The sequence below is a fragment of the Glycine soja genome, chromosome 8, assembly GCF_004193775.1.
Source record: "Glycine soja cultivar W05 chromosome 8, ASM419377v2, whole genome shotgun sequence".
In the NCBI taxonomy this organism is placed as follows: Eukaryota; Viridiplantae; Streptophyta; class Magnoliopsida; order Fabales; family Fabaceae; genus Glycine; species Glycine soja.
The window spans coordinates 40,606,467-40,625,006 of record NC_041009.1 but is presented as its reverse complement, the minus strand read 5'-3'; the positions used below and the strand labels follow the sequence as shown (position 1 = coordinate 40,625,006).

At 32.1% G+C, this 18,540-nt stretch overlaps 2 protein-coding genes across 4 annotated transcripts; one reads left to right on the top strand and one right to left on the bottom strand.

Annotated features, from left to right (window-relative positions):
• Window positions 1-218: 218 nt before the first annotated feature.
• LOC114423190 (transcription factor SRM1-like) lies at window positions 219-8,878 on the bottom strand. 3 transcript variants are annotated; one of them, XM_028389843.1, is made up of 3 exons: window positions 8,707-8,878; window positions 6,421-7,092; window positions 219-1,232 (listed from the first exon to the last, which is right to left on the bottom strand). In XM_028389843.1, the coding sequence occupies exons 2-3, from the start codon at window positions 6,804-6,806 to the stop codon at window positions 728-730; spliced, it is 891 nt and encodes a 296-aa protein (XP_028245644.1). In that variant the 5' UTR covers window positions 6,807-7,092; window positions 8,707-8,878; the 3' UTR covers window positions 219-727. The 3 variants fall into 3 exon arrangements, with proteins under 3 accessions (XP_028245644.1, XP_028245646.1, XP_028245645.1); XM_028389845.1 differs by lacking the exon at window positions 8,707-8,878 and adding an exon at window positions 7,739-8,026; XM_028389844.1 differs by lacking the exon at window positions 8,707-8,878 and having other exon boundaries at window positions 6,421-7,636.
• Window positions 8,879-14,952: 6,074 nt separating this feature from the next.
• LOC114423189 lies at window positions 14,953-17,666 on the top strand. Its single transcript, XM_028389842.1, has 2 exons — window positions 14,953-15,105; window positions 17,093-17,666. Exon 2 carries the CDS (start codon window positions 17,106-17,108, stop codon window positions 17,358-17,360), a length of 255 nt encoding a protein of 84 aa, XP_028245643.1. The 5' UTR covers window positions 14,953-15,105; window positions 17,093-17,105; the 3' UTR covers window positions 17,361-17,666.
• Window positions 17,667-18,540: the final 874 nt, after the last annotated feature.

Here is an 18,540-nt window from a genome sequence, read left to right as displayed (position 1 = left end):
TTTTTAAAAATAAATTGAATTTCTCACAGCTAAAATTAACTTACGGGCACTTCAACTTTATGGAGTGCATGGATTTTAGTTTACAAGAGAAACTCAATCCACTTTGCATTCTTATTTCTTTCTCCTATAAGTATTTATGGGAAAAATTATCAACAGCACCTCAATCAAAACCTATTAATAAACGTAAGAGAAGTGGCCTTGTACCTCTGCAGGGACAATTAAAAACTCCTACCAATGGAAGAATTTTATATTTCATAGTTGAAACATTTTGATGGCAATGTTGCCAGAATGGACAAATATTTGCTATAACATATCATGTCAATCATAGCAACTGACCTGAAAATAAGTGAAGCTAGATGGGAAATTTAGAAGATCCTACAGAAAATCAGAAACCAAGTGATCAAAATACAACAATAACTTATCAAAGCCACAGAACCTTCCTCTACAGCATGTGTCACTTTATATGACTAACTACAACAATTTAAGTGTCTATAAAACAACCTTACTTTCATGCTGTCGTATGTCAAGGCTGTCAGATATTTCCATCCATCGCAGCCGATGCAGATACATTCTAATGCTTCTTAGTATCCCTTATTTGAAATAATTGATGTAGCATAAAACTCTTGCACATAAGCAGCTATAGGAATAGGAAAAGAATTACATTACATTCATAAGCCTTCTCTAATCCGCTGTTTTCTCTTTGTACATTAGGTCTCTGAACAGAACTTCATCTATGAGCAGATGTATGTGACATAGGGTATGGCACAGGACCTAAGTTCATTGGTGCTCCAGGAACAACTGCCCTGGGAACTGGTGCTCCAAGACCATATGCTATGTGTGCCGGGGGAGGAAGGTTCATCACTGGGGTGCCAACAGCAGATACAAGGGGTCCACCTATAGGTTGTCCAATGGTAGGAGCAGCATATATTCCTACACCTGGGGCAGCAGTTGGGGTTGGAGGGGGTGGTTTGGTTGATTTTCCGGCACAATTCGCTGCAGAACCATTTGTTTGGCCAGTAATTGGTCCTTGAAGTGCTGAAACGTCTCCATTGTTGACACTGGTGATATCGTGTATGCTGGATCGCCTTCTGTCTTTATTCATGGAGTTCAAGCGAATAAAGTATTTTTGGGCGTGGCTTGCTACTTGTGTAGGTGTTCTTGTCACCACAAAGTTTCTTGATATACTTCGCCAGTCACCTTTTCCATACTTTTCCAAGCCAAGGAGGAATAACCTGTTAAAGCAATTTGAATTTTTTTAAAAAACAAGTAATTAGATAAAAGAAAGTTTAGCATATGGAAGCTAGTCAAGATAACATAAGAAAAAGTACCAATCAAATGAACATCAGTAGCCATAAAATTGTATAACCCTCATGCAACTACAGATCCTCAATTTTTAACTTCCAACAGAAGAAAACCTCTAGAATGATTGAAGTCTTTAATGTATCTTGTAGACAAAAATTCATGATAGCATTATTCCCTAATCCCCTATTAATTTGCTTTGACAGGTATGGTACCTTAAGCTGCATTTTATTCTTTAGTAGCTATATGGTTAATATGACACTGACAGTCATTATTTTTAATCTCTATGACTAATATTACTGGCAATAATATTAGCATCGCTATTGGCTAAACATCACACTTAAAGCCATAAAGATTCCATAGGTACTATCAATTAATTGCTATAAATTGAAAAGTTCTATGCATGGATTGACAATATCTGGAACAAAGTGCAAAAGATTAGACTTTATGCAAAGTTAATTTGGTTCTAAGAAACACACAAGACCCAGAACTAATAAGCACCAACCCTATATTACAAAAGTATGTCCACCTATACTATGGAATCGTAATTGCTGTCATCCATTTCTTACAAATACTTGCAATACAAATGGCTTAAAGAACAAGGTTCTTATTATTTAGAGGAATAAGAAGCTTTGACGTTGGCCGGTCATTCCGTAGTGCCAAACTGAAGTCAAATAAAAATACATAGTTCTTGGCAGATTGACACTGACTTGGCCACTTATTCCCCATTCATAAGTTATAAACCACTTATGGATGGAAGATCACAGTTTATGGTAATAGAAAAACTTGGTTTGCTCAAATAATTTGAAGTGCTATTCATTATTCCAGAAGGGATAAAAGGAATGCTGGTTCAGGTGTCTATTAAGTAGAAATGGATCAGAATTTATCACTCTAATCTGATAAAAACCGGAAAAGAATTCTCAGAACAAAACATCAGGAATTTATCTGTGATGGTTTAGAAACTTCCCTAAAGAATTTTGTATCGAGCCATAGAACATAATGAAGTACCGTATGCTCAAAGAATTCTACCAGCTTTATAGACTAAAAATAAGGGGGTAAAATAGGGCTAAGTTGGAAGAGACTACTCTTGAGAGCCATTCTAATTGGAATAGAATAAAACAAGTGTTTTATAACTCAGAAAAACATATCAATACAAGGTTTAAAGTGAGGAAAGAGAAACTCTGGTTTCTTGGATGCAACCATATTAGAAATATAAGATGCAGAAGAGTGATAACATAAATAACTTAACTCCAAACAAGTCCAAAACTTCATCATTTAGCATTCATTAAATTTAACTAATCCCATGACTTGTATAGCTGTACTTACCAAACTTCCTGGTTTGAACAGCCCAAAGTTTGATAAGTTTTAAGTTGCCAAGATGATAGAATGCTAAAATGGCACATGGATTTTCTTAACAAGTAACAAATAAATCCAGTCAATAAACCAACTCTGATGTAATAATGATATTGATAAGAATCGAACTTGTTAGATGTTTTTAACAACCACCAATATAATGTCTAACATCATTTTGGTAAATGTAATGTAAGACTTCAAACATAAACCCAAGAAATGTAGAAAGAACTTGGGAGGTCAAAGGAAATTCACTGCTTTTTTGCTACATTTCTATAGAAATTCAAAACATATCACAAGGGCTTTAGAGGTGAAGAACTGAAGGGTAAACGAACCAAACAATCAATAATATGATATTATTTCACTACCAAACACAGGTGAACCATAATTGTAATTAATCCAGAGTTTAATGGAGACAGATTAGATGGAATAAAATACTAACGTGGCTAGTACATTACTAGTTTTAGACTCTAAAAGGTCTACAGTTTTGAAGGTCCAGAACTTAATCCTTAGGGTCCAACATAAGCACAATTTCTGGTCAACCTCAGCTGCAGAACAAATTTTATCGAGGGTTGTTGAAGAGGTTACACGGAATTTTCAATGCTTGGTTATGACTACGAATGGTAGGATATAGGGTCCGATTGGTGGTCCAGCATAGATATCTGTTGAATGTGAAGGCATAAAATTTAAAAGTATTAATAGTAAAATAATTCACCAACCAATTAAAATAAGTGAATCTTGGTGGTTCAAAACTTAGGTGGACCACACTATAACAATCCTGAATAGTACTCTAAAAAAGTGGTAACTCAACAGATCTAACTAACAGTACTTTTTTTAATGAGTTGGGAACCATAAGAAAAAAAAAAAAACTGGGCAATAGGGATTTGAGATAAAAATATTTCCTTTACCGAAATAGGAAATGAGTAGGATAAGGTCTAAAGCATCATACCTAATTTTCAAGTGCATTGCACTAATTCTGGAAAATGTTGCAAAATCTATTCCCTATGGCCTATGGCTCAATAAATTCATGGTTTTGTAACAAAACAAAAAATGAATTCATGGTTCTGTTCTATGCTCTGAGGCCTAGATACTCCTAAAGGAAAAATGGCAAATTATTAGTGTTGTACCCATATCTTATACCAATAAGCACATGATATGCCTGGATACCTATCCAAGGAGTACCTCTAATATATTTATTTTTTACTTTTACAAAATTTTATGGACTGATACGTTTGGGATACAGCACCAATATGACTCTTTCTTTTCCTTTGTATCCTTAAAGTTACATCGTAGTAGTAGAAAATTATCTACAGTCAAGACTGTTTTTGAACAGGACTAATAATGATGATTATTGTAACAAAGTTGAGATCGGTTGGGGAAAATATGCAATTTTGAGAGATGTTCATTTGGGAAAGAATATATTCTAATATGGGTAAGGAAAAAGTTTGTAACTATGATTTCTTGTTATAGCCAAAAGTTTTTCTTTTTTTTGTAACCATCATCCACTGATATGACTATGTATTAAAGAGAAATGAAATGTAAGTTTTTTTTTTTTCCATTTTAACATATCTAAGTTATTTGTAGATAGAACATTTAAGAATTTTTCATACTCTCATATCCAGGTCTTATCATGCTTGTGTGAGACTCATAAGTTCTATGACTTTGACTGTAAAAATCAAACTCTCACAGAACATAAAAAAGATTAAAGGAAAAAAAAAATCCATAACACAAGTTCCAAACACATGCTGCATCCATTATACCAAAAAGTAATAGGATACAAGGGATAGAAAAGAAGAAAACAAAAGAGGGAATCCAAGGCTTCAGTCATCATTCACCAAGAAACATAAATTTGAAAATCGTAACTAATAAACTTGCAGAGACCCGAAGTAAACCCAAAATCAGAATTTTTACGGTTCCATTATACACAATATCTTTAATAAGTCCACAACTTAAAATTACTGTTATTATGAACTACATTCTACTTTGGAATAAGCACCACATGGTGCTTATATAAATAAACTTGAATAGCTTAACCATCCAATGGCCGACATGCTGATTTACTAAATTATAGCAGCATGATATTTCCATTATTAATCCAGTGTGTTTCCCACATCAGACATAAATTATAAACAAATGTAGGAGAGAAAAAATTCCTGCAGAAAGACCTTCCCAAACCTTATGCAATTTTTTGGCTCAGGTAAGAGACCGTATTAGCAATAATGTACTATACTATTTCCATTTCAAAGAAGTCCACAGCTTCACAAAAATTATTTATTGATTAACTCACCATCTAAACATTTCTTCTTAGTGTATTCTTTCAGGTAGAATTCCCAAAACTATCATCATACATGTCACATGTAAATGAGATACTACAATTGCTCCAATGCAGCATTAATATGATAATAAATAAGTAAAATTTCAACTTAATATATACACCAAGCCATAGAGGGCGAGCCCTGGTGCAGCGGTAAAGTTGTGCCTTGGTGACTTGTTGGTCATGGGTTCGAATCCGGAAACAGCCTCTTTGCATATGCAAGGGTAAGGCTGCGTACAACATCCCTCCCCCATACCTTCGCATAGCGAAGAGCCTCCGGGCAATGGGGTACGAAGTTTTTATATACACCAAGCCATAAAAAAACCAAGTTTATCTTACCCTTCCCTTAAGCAGAAACTTAGTCTGAATACTGCTCATGAACATCTATGGATGCAAGAAGATACAATTCACATTTGAGGTTGGCAAAATAAATAATATGGAGTTAATATCCAATTTGGTCCTTGAAAGTGGAAGCTTGTGTTGCCTTTTTTCTTTTTCTTGAAAGTGAACACCTATACAAATTGGTTCTTTAAAGTTTCAACTTGCCAGGAAGGTTACCCTACCAAGTTATAAATTTCTAAAGAATTTCATCCATCAAAGGCCTAATTTGTAAAAACAAACTTTCAAACACCAAAGGAACACAAGTGGCCACATCTAAGGACCAAATTATATATTAACTATCTCAGTTTTAAGCAGTGTTATCAATGGCGGATGGAGGAACACAGGGGAAGGCCGAAATTCTGCCATATAAACACGCCAATGCACCTTGTGGCAGGCCTCCCTTCACAAATTTCCTATGGCGGTTGGCAAAAAATCTGTCATGCCTTTCCAGCATGGCGGCGCCATGGCCGCTATTTAACAACACAGGTTTTAAGATCCCATACCCTCATAGATACCCTAAGTTAATCACCTGTTGATAGTTCCATAACATTAATCTAGATAAGAAACTACAAGAAGAGCATTTAACTTTTGGAAATCATGAAGCATGACAAACAAAAGAGGTAACAAGTAAGCTTCCTGTCAGAATTGCCTCTTCCACAGTACAATCAAAACTGATATTTCTGGAAGGATCAGCACTAAAATACTGTTACAAACACAACCCACTGATGTAACCCAAACAGATGATTTAAGTAATTTGAAAAGGATAAGTATGGTTTGGTAAAATATTGTTTGAAAATAGTTAGTGCTAATAACTGTCAAGAGAATTAAGACTGAATGGAAATTAAGTTGACAAAGATCAGAAGAAATAATCAGTTAAGGAACATGAGGACCTATGAGTTTACAATCAGATACAAGTTCCAACAACCTAAAAAGCATATGGTTAAAAAAACAATGTTGAGACAGAAACAAACCCAAACAGCATCAAATTAAAAATAAGTAACCTGCCTTGTGCTGTTCACAATGACATATACTAGAATATATAGATTTTCTAAATATTGAAGCAAAGATAAACTAACCTGTGTTCATCCTCTGTCCATGCAATACCCTTTCGCCGTTCCTGATCTGATCTTGAAGCCTTGGTTCCATGATTAGATTCGTTGTTACTATTCCAAGAGTGGCCTCCCTTCTTGCCAGCTCCTTCATCACTAGCATGGCTTGTTGAGCCCTCTGGAGAAGAATTATAAGATGGTAAAGGCACACAACCAGATTCAATCTGGTTAACATCTTCAACCAATAGCTCATAGTGGTGTTTAATCTCTTCCAAGGTTTTCCCCGGTACATCAGCCGCAATCTTCTCCCATCGGTCTGAAGCATCCTCAGGATGAATTGCCAAGGCATTTTCAAATGCTTTATCCTGTTCTTTGCTCCACTCAGAGCTACTACCGACTTCATCCACAGTCATCTAGTCTTATTTGAATCAACTATGGAGGTTCGTTAATGGGAATTATGGATCTATATTACTCCTATGATGAGTACCTTAATATTAACTTTGATGATATACTAAACTATTGGAGCAGATATGTTGGACTATGGTCCAGTCCTGAAGTAGAGCCAGCAGAGGCAGAAAATACCAGGAAGCAGAACAGAGTTCAATACCAATTAAAGCTCAAAACACACTGAGGTGTGTAAAACTTCAATAGTGATTTTGCTTCAGAATTCAAAAAGCTGGACTCTTGTGAATTTCCTACCTATCCATGAACGAAAAGGCAACAAAGTACAGTTAGGACATGAGAAATATCTGACAATCATTAATACAAAGATGCAATACTTGGCATTTTAAGAGAAGAGAAAATTGGGACATTGATGTGAAGTTAGTCAATGAGATGGTAATTAGGGCTATGGATTTCTAATGTACGAAAGAAACGTTTCATAAACAAACAAAGTAGAAAAAACGAGAAGACTATAATGCACAACAAGAGCATTCAAATTGCTATATTCCATACTTTAAAAAAAATTCCAAATTATCCATAGCTCTGCTGATAGGAACAGTTTTAACTGCATAGGACCACAAAAATATGTCTTTCCACCACCACAACTAAAACCTATAACTGCAGTAAACCTCACTTTCACTGAACACATTCAACACCCTCATACTTTGTTTTCTATTCTTGCTACATCAGTAAAAAATCAAAGCCTTCAACCCTGAAGACTAACAGCAATAAACAAGGCCTCAAGGCCCAGCCTGCATCACTGAGACTTCTAAGATTGAAATTTCAGAAAGACAAGAATGTAATTAAAATATTATAGTGATAACCATACAAGAGATTGTTGGAAAACATGTCCAATCTCAATAGTTTGATCAAACACCCTAGTTAGAAACTCAGTTCAACATACCTCATAATAGTAAAATCAACTGTAGACTCCCTTCAGTTGATGTATTGCTAATTTGCTACGCTTTTTCTTTTTTCTTTTTTTATCAGAGTGATAAGTAAGTAATTCCCTGAAAAACATATAAAGCCAAAGCTACAACCAGAAAGCACTCCCAGGCTTCTGACACTGTAACTAACCAACATAAGTTTGTCTTTCACACCATTTAACTGATTCAATTGACAGTCAAGTAGTAAAAAGTTAAAAACCTATTTCTGACTGTAAAAGACTTACTTTATGTGTCCCTAGTTAGTTTCTTCAAAAAGAATCCTGTAAATTCAAAATATTTCATTTTGATTTTTGAATTGTTTTCAGCCTAAGTAAAAAAATAAAATGAAATTAATATTAATTATCCTAGTAAAGGCAGATGAAGAGAATCTAGATATAAATAAAAAAAAAGGTAAAAGCAGAAAAGAACTAGATTTAAGAAAAAAAGCCCCAACTGGGTAAGAATTTATTAAGGGCAGAACAAGGAAATCATAAATGACATTGATGGTTATCCTGAGATACCACAGAGATGCAAAGATGGGCCACAATTGGTCCCATCTCAACAACAGCTTTGCCACAAATAGGACAGCTGATATTGAAAATGCCAGAACCCAAGTTGCAACCACTGGAATTTGCAGGACTCATTAATATCTGACAAATGATAATACAACATGAAGAGGAGAGAAACAAAAGACTGAGGAATAAACCAAAAGGAAAGTTAGAGAGAGAGAAAGATTGAATTTTTTTTAACCCCTTTTGCTTTCAAATATTTTTCGCATCCCAAAAAAATAGAAAAATAGAAAATGATACTCTATCAAGTAGCAGAAGATCAGGGTAAGATAACAATCATGACCCTGGAGCATAAACAGCAGAAAAAGATTAAAAATCTATTGCTATGAATTTTGGGAGTTTGTGAAAAATTTTAATGAAGCCATTCGTTCCAGTACCTTTATCTTCCTTCTACAGTGCTTGCTTCAATATCTTTTTTGGCTGCAAACTACCTTCAGCTCATCAGAGACTGTTGCACACAGAAAAGAGTCTAATAAAACTGTAAGGGTCTATATATATAGGTACTGAACTTGATCAGTAACATGCTTCTTCTCTCTCATGATCTGATTCCTATTTTTGGAGCTATGCAAAAAATTTCTTTTTTTTTATCTTATCAGAACAGTAAATGCATATAAACTAATAATAAATATGTGATGGTTTAAGAAAACTAATCATGAAGGATTGAATGTGATTTTTCAACATTATTATATTATTGTATTATATTATAAATGAAATTGGATAATAATTAATTAAAGGATGTTACCTTTTTTTGGCTGGTTTTGGATAAAGTCCACATTACACAACCAAACCAGCCAAGTTGCAACAACACTTGTGGTGAATCAATCATTGCACACCACATCAGATGCAAGTCAAATTTCGCCGGCTAAAATCGAAAGGACGGAGAGATTGCACATGGTATGCGACATTCAATTATTATGTCTATTTACATGCTGGCAATGTTGTAATAATATTTCCATTTTAAAAACAAGCTAGTAACAAACACTATTTCATCTTTTTTTTCTCTCTCTCTATTTATCATTTAAATTATAGGTTAACTATATGAATAATTTACATGAATAGTTCAAATCCTTCAAGTTTTATTTTTATAATTATTTTACTTTTACTTATTTTAAACCTTTTATTCTAAAATAGAATACCAATTGCATGGAAACAAGCAAAAGTTTTAAGTTTAGGGTGGGGTACAAAAATTTTGGAAAGGGAAGAAAGAAAGAATTGGGTCAAATTGAAGCTAAAAAAGATCAAATCATTTCAAGAATAATTTTAAAATAATTATTTTCCATCATCTTTATTTATTTTTTAAAATTTAATAATTATAATAAGTAACTAATTTTGTTCTTACCAAATTTGACAGAATCTCAATGTGGTGGTGCTCCTCAATACTATCTTCCTAGTATAGTTGTGAGATGTATTTACAAAGATATTATGATGAAAAGTTAGAGACGTAAAAATAGAAACAAGTATCAATAATGGTTTAGAATTAAGTGTGTTACCTAAAACTAGAGTTGGGCATACATGTAAATTTGTCCGTAGAACATGCAACCTACAAAGCCTACAATTATAATGACCTCTATTTTAACGAGCCCAGTAATGGTTTAAAGACTTCAAAAGATCCAAAGAAGTGTTTTGCAAGCTTCTGAGAGGTATGGTTGAAGTTTCAGCCACATAAAATCCCTAGGTTTGAAGGTATGATCTTTTCTATTTTTGCATGCTCTTTCATGCTCTATAATTGCATTGTAGAGTTTGTTTCATCTCTTTCATAATCATTTGTCTTTCATGTCAGGAGGAATCCAACAAGTTAATGGAAGTTGAGTCGTGAACATAATCTAGTAATGTTGGAGAAGCACGACTATAGAGGGCTCTAAAAGGAGACAGTCTGATGGCAGAATGAAATGAAGTGTTGAACTAGTATTCGACAAGATTGAGAAACGTAACCCAAAGATGAGGTTGATAATGAAGTGAAAAAAATACCAAGAAAGGGAGGTTGAATTGGGGTTTTGAAAACTTTTAATCTTCCTTTGAAAACCAAAAGGTTTATGAAGGTAGTTCAGAATGAATAAGTTCATAGTACAAAAATTGTTCAAAGCTTAGAATTGAAATTCAAGCAGCTCTGAATGAAAATGTAAACAGTTTTGAAAAATATTTATTCTATAGTTTTAAGGTTTTCGTTTCAAAGATATTCCTTTACTAAAAACTTTTGATAAAACAAAGTTTTATTTAGTTATTTAAACAATGAGTTAACAAATTAAGTGTTTTATACAAAAGCAGTTTTAGATTTGTGTAAAGACAAAGTAAAGAGGAAGAGAAAGAGAGAGTGTACACAAATTTTTTTTATATTGGTTCATCCCAACCTTGGGCAGCATTCAACCTTCACCCTTAAAGATAAGATTCACTAACACAACCAATTCACAATTGGACCAACAACTATTGGATTTCCCAACCTTGTCAGTTTCACATTGGACTTCAATCCTAGCCTTTGATAAACCAACTACACCACAAAATTTTATCTTTGCCAGACAATACTGAACTTTACAGAAAAAGAGGATATGTGATTTTAATGCACATAGAACGGATCTTCACCTCACAAGAGGGATTCCACTTAGGAACTTAATCTCTTATTTCTATCTAAGATTATTACAAGCTTTGTAAGCACCATACAAAAGTGGGTCACTCTCATAAAGAGGGTTAAAGCTAAAACACATATTTCTCACTCAGAGAACTAGCACAATGTGTTGTAGTTTTGGAATGCTTCAACTTGTTCTTCATAGCCTTCAAATTTGCCTTATAAAACTCCCAAGAAAAACCATTGTAGTGGACTCCATACTTCTGGAGTAAGTAGGTTCACTTTTACAACTATCATGAAGTGACAATATACATCCATTATGAGGAACCTTTCTAATGGGCATTCTAGTGTTTACAAAGAATGAATCCATATTTTGATGAAGATTAGATTGGTGTTCCATTCTGATGTAGTGTGACTTTATCACTCTTAACACTTCTTCAAATCTTCAAGCATTCTGAAGTTGATTACTTCAAAAAGACTTAGTAGAATTTCAGTTGTTGGTGTGTTAATGTTTTGTCCAAGGTCAAACTGAGTAGATTTCTTCATCCTTCAATCTAATGCTTCACATTGGTATCTCTCATGGATAACTTTATCATTCAATAATCATGCATCTTTTTATGCAAATAGTTCTTCCTTTATGATATGCCTTCATTGATTGTGGCAGCATATGGAAAGTGAAGAACTATCAAACTTCAGTTTGTTGATATTGTTCAAGTGATGCATTCTGAGTCTTTCTGAGTTATTCTGACATTCAAAAACTCAGAGTCAAGGTCTTTCATCATTCTGATGCAAACTCTGCATAACTTCATTCTTAACCATGATGTTCTCCATGTAGCCTCTAATACATCTTTTATGTAAGGCCTTTGTTGTTCATTATCTTGCCAAGAACCTAGTACTCAGTAGGAAGCAATCTTCATCATTTTGATGAGTTTCAAGAATTTTTCCGAATTCTTAACTCTGACAACATTTCTTTGAACCTTTCTGAGCATCAGTCTGAGTTCCTTCGAATGAAAGAACACTTTGCTTCTTAAAGGAATAAACATTGAAACACTTAAGTAAAATATTAGCCATCACTTTAAGCCTATAATCATTTCACTTTTCATTGTTATTGGTTTGTCATAATTAAAACTAGGGATGTGGATTCAACAGATAATTGGTAAAAGAACATAAGTATGCATCTAGACTATGATTAATAAGTTCAAATTGTCTGTTCATCTTTGGACGATAAGTTGTACTATACTATAGGGTTGTATCTTAAATAAAAAAAAGTTTCTTCCAAAAAGAGCCAATAAATATGTGATCACAATCTGAGGTGATTGTCTTTGTGAAACCATGGAGCTAGCATATTTCTACAGAGAAGTAGGAGGCTAAATCCTTAGCATTGAACTTGGAGGGCAGTGTCACGAAATGTACAAATTTGGATAAGTGATCACAAACTACCCAAATAATAGAGTGACCAAATGATGCTGATAAATGTGTAACAAAATCCACAAACTGCATATTGTTAACATTCATTTTAGGGTAAATAGCCTATTTAGTCTATGAACTATACATTGACTGTCAATTTAGTTCCAACATTTTTTAAATGACCAATTTAGTCCACAAACATGCAAATATTGTGACAAATTAGTTCAACCGTTTATTATAAGCCATGTATGTTATGGACTATATGTCAATAAGTAGTATAGTTTTAAGACCACTATGACATTAAATGTCATACTTTAAGGATCAAATTGTCGGTATGCTAGTAGATTCACTGCATATCCTTCATTTTAACATTCTATATCAAAATAAAAAAGGAAATTTGGGCCAAGAGAATAAATTGACAATTGCTATATCCAATGCCTTTTTCTACTTTATACACTCCTCTTTCTCTATTTTTCTGAGTTGGAACCCTTCATATATGAGTTAGGAAACAAACAAAGTTTAAATATTATACTAATAAAAAATTTCAGGATAATAATTTGTTTGTATAGTTGTGTAGTTACAATTAAGAAATACATTTAAATGTTTAAAAATATTGTTTTCATTTCTTTTATATAAAGTTTAGCGTTTGACAACGATGAAAAATTTAAAACTATTTGAAAATGTTAAGGATTAAAATGAAGCTTCTGAAACATAAAAGATTGAATTGGACAAAAACTAAAACATGAAAGATCAAATATGTAGTTTAGCCATGCTTGAATTGTGTTTCATAGAGGACTCAACCAACTAACACAAGGCGACAAAGCTGACATTAAGGAAATAGATGAAGGATGATGAGTTTGTTTAAAGGGTAATTTAGAGAAAAAGATTTTAAAAAGTGTATAAAATAAATATGGGGAGTGAACATAGCCACTCCGAAATTTTTGGATTATTTTTCTTATATTTACTATTATTTTCCTCATATTTATAAGATCCAATTTACGTGATTGATTAAGGAAAATAGTTTGAAGATCACGTTTTGCACATAAAGATCTGGATCTTCAAACTTGACTCTAAATTAGTGGTTGAAAGTTTCAACAATTCTTCAAATGGTCTCTTTTTATGTTATTCTAAACAAGTGTAAAACATCATTTTCCTCTATTCCAAATTCTAGAGTAAGTTTTGTTAAGATGCAAGTTAGTCAAGTAGTTCATAGCTTATCAAGGACTTCAAGATTTTATGCTAACTCTCATGACCTTTATTACATGATTGTTTCACAAATTATGGATGAAATGCAATAACTTTATTTTCCACAAAGAAAAATAGTTAATTTTATGATCTAGACAATCTTATTCAAATCGGATAAACTTAAGATAACGACAAAACTCTCACTCTAAATATTTAACACATTCGCATACACGACTTGAATATGAGACATATGGTTAAGTTAAAATAACCCCACAACTCCACGTTAATTTATCCATACACTTGATGGTAAGAAAGTAGTTAATTTAGTTGAAAGCAAAAAATATGTCCTAAATTTATATATTTTTTCAAAAATACCATTGTCATAATGTTCTCTCTTTTTTTTTAAAAAAAAATGTTTGTCAATACAATGTCACTCTAATTTAATTAAGGATATTATATCTTATAAAAAGGAACCAAAACCATTTTTAATTTGGGTTATAAATAGTAACAAAGGTAGTATTATATAAAAAAAATTTAACCTAGGAAAGAATCATACATTTTAAGTGTAAAGAAAGTTTTTCCAAACTAAAATGAAGAAAAATATTCACATGCAATAATATTCAAAATAGATTTATATATTAAACTCATTTTATTTAGGAAAATGTTACTTTTAGTTTATTATATTTTAATGTGTTTTTTATTTGATACATTAAATTTTAAAAGTTTTATTTTGGTACTAAATTTTAAATGTCTAATTTTAGTACATTATATTTTTAAAAATTTTATTTTGATTCTTTATATTTTCAAAAGTTTTTAACAATATAAGTTTATTAAGAAAATGATTTAAACAAAATAAGTAAAATCATTAAATCTTTATCATTCTTTTATAATACAAAATTAAAAAATAAATTATCCTACTTTTTAAGATATTGTTGTTTACCAAAGATGACAAGCTATTAAATAATCAAATAATTAATTATATTATTTAACATTTATCAATTAGCTCATGAATGAATTTTGTCAAACACTTTTATTAAATTAATTATCTTATAAGCTTTTAACTTTTCATTTAACTTAGAAATTTTAACTAACTTATCAACTCGTTTTTATACAATTTTTTTCCTACCCTTACATCAACTCTTTAATTCTTTAATTGCTTAAAAAATATCATACTACTGTTAGCATCACTTATTTATTATACTATTTTTAATTATTTAAAAAATATTACACTATATATCTCATAAAATTGTTGTAAATATTAAAAAAAATTATACAATATCACAAAATCTTATTTAAATGTAATTTACTATGATAAAAATGGTATCATAATCGTAAGTATGATGGCATCGTGACCATCAAATTAAATATTATATAATATAAATATATAATATAATAAAAGAGCAAATGAAAGAAAATGAACAGAATTCATAAGAAGATATATAATTTTACATAAATTGAAAATTATTTAATACCTCCCAGGAAAATATAATAATGTATGAGTGAATGTGAGGCGTGGATGAACCATTTTCCTCCTTATATTATCCATCCCTGAAACCAACTCTGTGTAATTCGGAACCACTTATCGCTGAACCATCCAAAATCGCTCTGCTTTGAGTTGGCGAAGGTATTGTACATTCCGATGCAATTGATTTTTCGTGTTAAGTTTCGAATTCGATTATTGCTTCTGAGAATATTATATTTGTAATTGGTGCTTCTAGGTTTCTTTTATTTATTTTTATTTTCAGTTGTTAAATTCGATGGATTTTCAGCAGTGATTATGAGGGTAAATCAAAATGGGGAACTGGGGTATGGTGTTATCTTATGTTTAAGGAATTAAGTTTAACACTCTTTGATGCTTGTTTTTATTTTCAGTCATATGAATTAATTCTATTAATTCAGAAGATTATTGCTAACAGGGTAGTGTATGCAGAGACCACAGATGATAAGTTGAACTATAAAGTAGGAATGGGTTTCACTTAATGTTTTGTTTTGTTTTTTTTTTTAAGAGACTCACTTAATGATGTTTACATGAAAGGCATCCAAGTTGGTCTTTTATGATTTGATTCAGTATCTTTTGATATTGTTGGTTGAAATTGACATATGCTGTGTTTTGAGAAAGAGGGGGTTTGAAATGGATAACTTTTCCTAACTAAACCGGTTTTGTTGAAAGCTGATTTAAATGCTTATGGAAGACTAGTATTTTTTTTTGTATCTCAACCTTTAGTTTATAAACGTTTTTATGCTGAACATTGGTGCCTATGACAATTTTTTATTGGAAAAAATTGGGTTCATTTATTTAAAGCAGTAACCTCTGTTGATTGAATAATACCCTGTTGAATCGGAGGAGCTAAAATAGGAGAAAAAAAACAAGAAGGAGATCTCTGTTTGAGAACCATATATGTTATTATGTTATGTAAAATTTTTGATAGATTATAGTAACTTGTTGTTTTATATACAGGGTCTTGATAGTCTTGCCTTGGAGATGAGAAAAACAACATAAATATGTAAATCTAGAAACTGTGTGCTTGATTTATATTAGGCTGCTTAGAAGATTCAATATGTCAATTTAGCATGTTACCAGAAGTATAGACTTTTTAGTGAATGCTTTTTGCTGTGTTTACAAATGAGAGGTAGTAGAAGGTGTCATGCGACCATTAGTTACAATAGGAGTTCTATTGACTTCAGAACCTGAAACCCCAGTGTCTGTATTGAAACTTACCTTGCTAGTGGAGTTAACGATTGTGGATATTGAACTGTAGGAGAATTTTTGACAGCAGAATGACCCAATGGTTGGATCAAAGAGGGGAGTAGTTTGGTTATAACATTCTATGGATGGTCAGACACTGTCTATATAACACACGTATCAACTATGTTTGTAACTAGAGGAATGCTAGCTAGGATCACACTCTCAATCACACTCTTTCAAACACACTCTTTCAAACACAATCTTTCATATTGGTCCACCTCACTTCATTTTTTAAAACCATCACTTGTTTACCGGTTTTCAAGGTTTAATGATTTTTTAACATTAAGAGATCAAATTCCACTATAGAGGCAATGTGAAATCATGTTTTTCTTCAGTACTATGTCTTTCATAAGCCAATGTGGGATAATACTATTTTGGATGTTGTATGCTGTTGGATATTACATAAAACATTATAAAATTATTGAATTCATGGTTATTAGCTACTCTACACTTGATATATTTTTTTTGACTGGCCTCTACTCTCTACATTTGATGCTGTAATTACAAATGTGTACCTTTCAGTGATTTCATCAAATACATCTAAACGGCACTTATTATTTATGTACTCATGCAAGTGTACATCTGAACGCAAAACAACTTATTGAGAAGTAGCTTTTGACATCGATGCTTTTATGATAAGCACTTTTCCTCTTAAGTACTTAATTGGAACAATTCATTCGAAACAGGACCAAAGTGATTTTAGTGTTGCTTGCTGTTTCTGCTCTGCAAAAATATAATTTAGGAGCACAAGCAAACCAAACATATGTTGATTTCACTGTTTTAATAACTGCAATAAACATCATCTCTGCTAGTTCCACTTAAATAGCTTGTACAACTCATACATTTTTCAAAACTCTTCATTCAGGTTATAAATTGTCATGGGAAACAGATTTGTCAGGGGAAACAAATTGGAGAAGCAAGAAAAGGATGACATAATATTACTCAAGATTGTACCTCCTGTGGACCAGATTTATGCTAAATGGCTTGCCAGAGACCTTGCAAGAATTCACAGCTTTACTCCAAAACGTATTCGTGCAGTGCAGCCGCCGGATCATTATGTAGAACATATGAAGTTGAATGGATGGCTGGATGTGGACTTGGATGATCCTGATCTTGCTCATTTGTTCAAGTAGATAATTTCTATATGCCATATTGACAGTTAGCATGACTTTGTAGCTGCATTATGATTACATTAAATTGTTCAGAGAGCGAAAAAAATGATAATCACATTGTTGCTTTGGGTTGGCTATAAAATTCCTGTAGATGGTTGTATTCTGAAACCCTAGTGTTGATCACCACTCACCAGTGGGTACAGAAACATGCTATATGTTATACAATAGAATTTTTTGTTCTATTGTTCTTAATAGTATGTGTGTTGGCATAAGAAAGTAGCCTGTGATTTGTCACGTTTGGAAGTTTATCAACATTTGTAATAGCCATGTAATGATGTGAACACCCTCTCTGACTGAATTCTTAACCAAGGAAGTTTTGGTCGTAATGAATAGTAATTGTGGCACTAGGAAATGATTAAGAATTTTGACAATGAATTGCAAGGATAATGTTTGGTGTACAATTTGGTAGACATTCCATCCCATCTATGTAAGGTATCAAAATCAAGAGTGGGTACATAAAAAATAAAATAAAACAAAATTATTAAACGATAGAAACAAAATATGTCATATACTGATGTGTAAGTAGCATTATTCTAAATTCAAATATGTACCCAACAAACATTCTAATTGGTTGTATCATAATCCTACCTAGAAAGAATAGATTCAGGGAGGCCTCACTTGTTATCATGTGCTACTCAAGTAATGTTTCAATAAAATGGTAAGATAACATGTGTTATTCAAGCACTTTTTCGATAAAATAGTACGAGATTTATTATATCGTACCAAAAAAATATCTTGTGCTTGTACTCAATGTGAGTGTCTATCATTTATAACTGTCGTGTGTTTTTTATCATTCTTATTCAGCACCTTTATTAAAATGTTCTATTCTTCTCGTTGATTAAACTAATAATTTAGAATAAAATTTAAAATTTAATTAAATAAGAGTAACCATAGTCCATTAGAATAACAATAAAACCCTTTAATGTTTAATCAGCAAAAAAAAAAGCACTCCATTGCTTGCCAACCTTGATTTTTTAATTAAAAATTCTACACAGATTAAAAAATTGCTAAAATTCAATTAGGTAACATATGAATTCCATAAGAGTTATTGGATAAATAAAAAAAGTGGAAAACACTCGTTTAAAAGTTAACATCAATATTAATTTACCAAGAAAAAAATATTATAGTTTGTTATTTTTCA

Excerpts from the sequence above, each read along its gene's own strand:
- LOC114423190 (XM_028389843.1), bottom strand. The coding sequence starts at position 6,806 with ATGACTGTGGATGAAGTCGGTAGTAGCTCTGAGTGGAGCAAAGAACAG. Across the intron at positions 1,233-6,420 it reads TGGACAGAGGATGAACACAG|GTTATTCCTCCTTGGCTTGG; the intron begins GTTAGTTTATCT and ends TTGCTTTAACAG.
- LOC114423189 (XM_028389842.1), top strand. The coding sequence starts at position 17,106 with ATGGGAAACAGATTTGTCAGGGGAAACAAATTGGAGAAGCAAGAAAAG.